Source organism: Lepisma saccharinum, chromosome 8, assembly GCF_977018435.1.
Source record: "Lepisma saccharinum chromosome 8, izLepSacc3.1, whole genome shotgun sequence".
NCBI classification, from domain to species: domain Eukaryota; kingdom Metazoa; phylum Arthropoda; class Insecta; order Zygentoma; family Lepismatidae; genus Lepisma; species Lepisma saccharinum.
Genome location: NC_139236.1, coordinates 5,513,178 through 5,517,730, shown reverse-complemented (window position 1 = coordinate 5,517,730; position 4,553 = coordinate 5,513,178). Strand labels below are relative to the sequence as shown.

Genomic DNA, 4,553 nt, shown 5'->3' with positions numbered 1-4,553 from the left:
CGTTGTGTCCAATAGTATACCTTTATTTTGTCAACCATGTTACATTTGTACTTGCAAATTGAAACGTTTGGTACACGTCTTGAATAAACGGTCGTAAGGAAGATGTTCAACGTGTGCAACGGAGATACTTATCTAAGAAAGCATCAGCCATTGTGTTCGTTTGTACCTTAAACAAGAGACAACATGAACGCCAGTTCGACACTACTTGAATTTACCGAAGTGTACAACGAAAGCTTCTACATAAACAGTTCAGACTTTTACAACGAAACACACGCAACTAATGTGAACCTCAACGGGAACATGACGTGCCCACCGCTACATACGGAGCTGGCGACGATCATCCAGCAGATCATGTACAGCATCGTCTGCATTATCGGTCTCCTGGGCAACACGCTGGTCATCTACGTGGTCCTGCGCTTCTCCAAGATGCAGACGGTGACCAACCTGTACATAGTGAATCTTGCGGTGGCCGACAAGTGCTTCCTCCTGGGGATCCCGTTCCTCATCACCACCATGAGCCTCAAGAGGTGGATCTTCGGGAACCTCATGTGCAAATGGTACATGACCACAACGAGCATAAACCAGTTCACCAGCAGCATCTTCCTCGCCATCATGAGCGCCGACAGGTACATAGCCGTGTGCCATCCCATCTCCGCGACTAGGCTTCGAACCCCGCTCATATCCAAGGTGGTGTCCCTGACCGCGTGGACCGCCAGCGCGCTGTTCATGGTGCCCATCTTCCTGTACTCGTCCACGGTAGACGTGAACATGGGCCCGAGCTGCAACATCTACTGGCCCGACTCGGGTTACGTCAGCGGGATGAAGGCCTTCACGCTGTATTGCTTCGTCCTGGGCTTCGCCCTCCCTCTGACGCTCATCTTCTTCTTCTACACGATGGTCATCCGGAAGCTGAAGACCGTCGGTCCGAAGCACAAGTCCAAGGAGAAGAAAAAGTCGCACAGGAAAGTGACCAATCTGGTCCTCACCGTCATCACCGTGTACGTCATCTGCTGGCTGCCCTACTGGATCGCCCAGTTGGCGCTCATCTTCCAGGATGACTCACAGAAGGAGAAGAGCTGCCCTTCGCTCATCACGCTCAACATCCACCTCCTGGTTGGGTGCCTGTCCTACTCCAATTCCGCCATGAACCCGATCCTCTACGCCTTCCTCAGCGACAACTTCAAGAAGAGCTTCGTGAAGGCCTGCATGTGCGCCGCTGGGAACGAGGTCAACGCGCAGCTCCACATGGAGAACAGCGTCTTCACCAGAAGACACAGGGGCGGATCCGAGAGGTTCAGGACCTCAAAAGAGAAAAATAACGAAGAGGGACCTTTGCTAAAAGGTGGAAACGAAAGGTCGACGTCCATAACGATGACGTCACGGAACAACGTCACAATGTCTACCAGTGCCGGAAAGGACTCCGTCAAGAATGGAGTCAAAATCAATGAAAGCACGCAAGTGTAGGAACTCCACTTAAGTTCCTGTTATTACTTCGAGCGTGATCGAAATATAGAAATAGTTCACTGTTGACGGATACAGTGAATACCGATCCCAAAAGGCAAGAAACATATCAATCGTTGTCTGTCTTCATCACTTCAACATTTTAATCTGTTCTACAAATAACAAACATGACAGTTAATGAACTCCTACGACAGCCTACATGTTCATATATGTGCATTTTGTGTATGTCTCTTCAAGTAAACGAATTAAATTTTTGATGATATGGGTATTCACAGGTACTTCCTCAGAATCAACCGAAGAGTTGTAATCCCCTCATCACAATATTAATTTGCGCTCTGGTCTGGCCATACATTTATATCGACAGACGACAAGGAAATGGTATCAATGTAAATATATGTGCTCAAACATGTCTCTTGCAGGGTACACAACAGACCAATATCAAGCTCATCCACATGGTGCTCATTTTCACATGTACACTAAACAAACATATTGTGACGTGTATGTAAATCATATTTGTGAAGAGTCTTAGAGTAATGTCAATACCTGATTGCAAGGTAGGGTTTGGAAGTATCAAAACAAGACGTCTCCCAGACCACAAAATTGTACAGCGTGATTTTTCTGAGCCCTTTGAATCTCCTGTACAAATATGTCGGTTGGGTGTCTCTCTTGTTCAATTTTCAGTCTTCAAATGACGAATAACAACATATTTTTGTATGAAATTAAAACCATGATAGGACATAGTTACTGGTAACCGAAAAAGGTAAGAAATTGTCATAAAAGTTTTATAATTATTCAGAAAAAATAAAATACTATATATTTTTTAATTAATAAACAAATTTAAATAAGTGTATACGTACGCTTATTAACACATCAAATATTCTTGGATGTTAAGAAATTTCATTGTTGACTTGGGTAAAGATACAAAACAGAAAAATCAATAAACTTTGAACAAAATTTACAAGTACGTAAATCATAAAATACAAATGTCAGAAGACATATTATCTGTATCAGAAAGAAGGAATAAATAAATATTTCAAGACTACTTCCCTTGTTTTTTTTATATTTCCTATATATTTTATTTATATACTATGTGATTTAGATGCTGAACTGTTCGTCCATTACGTCCAGTCTTGGGAGTATATATCTGTCTTTTTTGCACAATAAATGTAAGTATTTTTAATATGCTTAATGTGGTCCTTGGTAAGATTGAATTTTAAAGTACACTTTTTACACAGATCGGCTAATTAGTACTGTACCAACATTTTAGAGAGGGATCCCAACCACTAAGTGCCTCCACCTGGTATCGAATCCGCAATCTCTTGATTACAAGACATCGTGTACAGCATTGGTACGTACAAAAACTACACCAGAACAGTGCACACTGCAAATTGTGTAAATTGTGATGTAACTGGGCTGATTTAGGATGCCATGATTAAGGTGGAAACTGGAATGGGTGGATATGTGTGAGTAGCACCACTGAATTAATTACGATGTGACCAAATGGAATCAATCCACAAACTGCACAAGCACATCCATACATATAGGGGTAGGTATGATACATTCATATTCTTGTCAACCGGAAATAACATCAGACACAATTATTTTACTTCGCTTGCCTTACACTTTAGCTCAATCAAAACGGATGTGGTGAATGATTAATTAGATGGTGGGAGAAACACATTTATCCATCCATACCTTACCCTTGGTTAGAACCTGGTACAGTCACGGTCACTTATGTGTTGTAATAAGTCCATTGATTTTTAGGGGAATCTTTTCAAACCCAGATGTGTCCGTGACTGAACCATTAGCTTCGTGAAGCTTCACGATGCCGACTCTATGACGGTGTCATGTACACTACTTTTTTAATCACCCTGCACACACACCCCCACACACACATACGTGTAAACGTGGTCTTATAAGGCCCGAGTGAGTGTACATATGTTGTTGGAACCACTATAATTTGATAAATTAGCAAAATAAAATTCATTTTAAAATGTCGAGACCATGCACGTGATTACAAATACCACCGTGGTTTTTGAAAATTATCATTTATGCAGTTTTCCTCACGAAAAAATGGTTACTATTCTTGTTGGAACCTGGTACCAATATCACCTGTCTAATTTACGTGTTGTAATTTTTAATACAATTGCATCCGTTGTGGGTACCGATCAATATTGCACAAACCGTCCAACCAATCACAATTCTTGTAGGTCACATGATTTCTTCCTGTGTGTAAGCAGCTACGTACCATACCGAATTGAGCAAATAGTTGTGAAATGCGCTTTACGGCGTCAATTGAGAGCGCGTAACTTGGACGTTTCTGTCTCGGCGCAGAGCATTCGGAAGGGGAGGGGGAAAGAGTTCCTCTCGCGGCGGTCGGAAGGGGAGGGGAAAAAGAAGAGTTCCTCTCGCGGCGGAGTTAGGAAGGGGTTAACTGTTGTGCAGTCAGTGCCGTACTTAACGGGATGGACTACGGCCGCCATCTTGAAAATTCGTCCCATTCATTTACATGGTAAATTGTTACCATAATTGCGTTGCTCTGAAATGGAACTTCGACCATCTGCTTGTAGGGCTTTGTTCTTCGTAACTGTCCCCTGTGATCTAATACTTCGAAGCATAAATTTTATAATTAAATTGAGAGCAAAATAATAAAAACTGACAAAATGCAGCTGACGTGCCTTTCCACTTAATTTTCTTATTTCACAAGAAGAATATTATAAATCCAACATAATAGTTCACTAAAGGAAACATTTATGCTGCGATTGATGTATACTTGTCACTGGGAACTTTGCGTATTATTATGCAATTACTATAATATTCGAAGTCTGCAGCGTATTTTTATCGCAGCATATTGTGCTGCCACCTACCATTACTCCTGGAACTTCCAGGAGGCGGAGGGATATTTGAGTTGGGCAGCTTCTGTCAACCAACACAATCGCCAAAAAATAGAGAAGATTGTCTCTATCAGGTCCGGGAAAAGAAAGACGAGGCGAGCAATTAACTTGAAAATTTGGCGAGAATAACAAAAACAATATAGATAAATGTAAAAATGTATTTATATTACTTCCTGTAATGTAGATAATTTAAAACTG

The 4,553-nt window shown here is 41.7% G+C and overlaps 1 protein-coding gene across 1 annotated transcript; it reads left to right on the top strand.

Moving 5' to 3' along the window:
• Positions 1-179: 179 nt before the first annotated feature.
• LOC145990854 (somatostatin receptor type 2-like) lies at positions 180-2,472 on the top strand. The gene has a single exon (XM_083126289.1). It carries the CDS (start codon positions 184-186, stop codon positions 1,462-1,464), a length of 1,281 nt encoding a protein of 426 aa, XP_082982415.1. The 5' UTR covers positions 180-183; the 3' UTR covers positions 1,465-2,472.
• Positions 2,473-4,553: the final 2,081 nt, after the last annotated feature.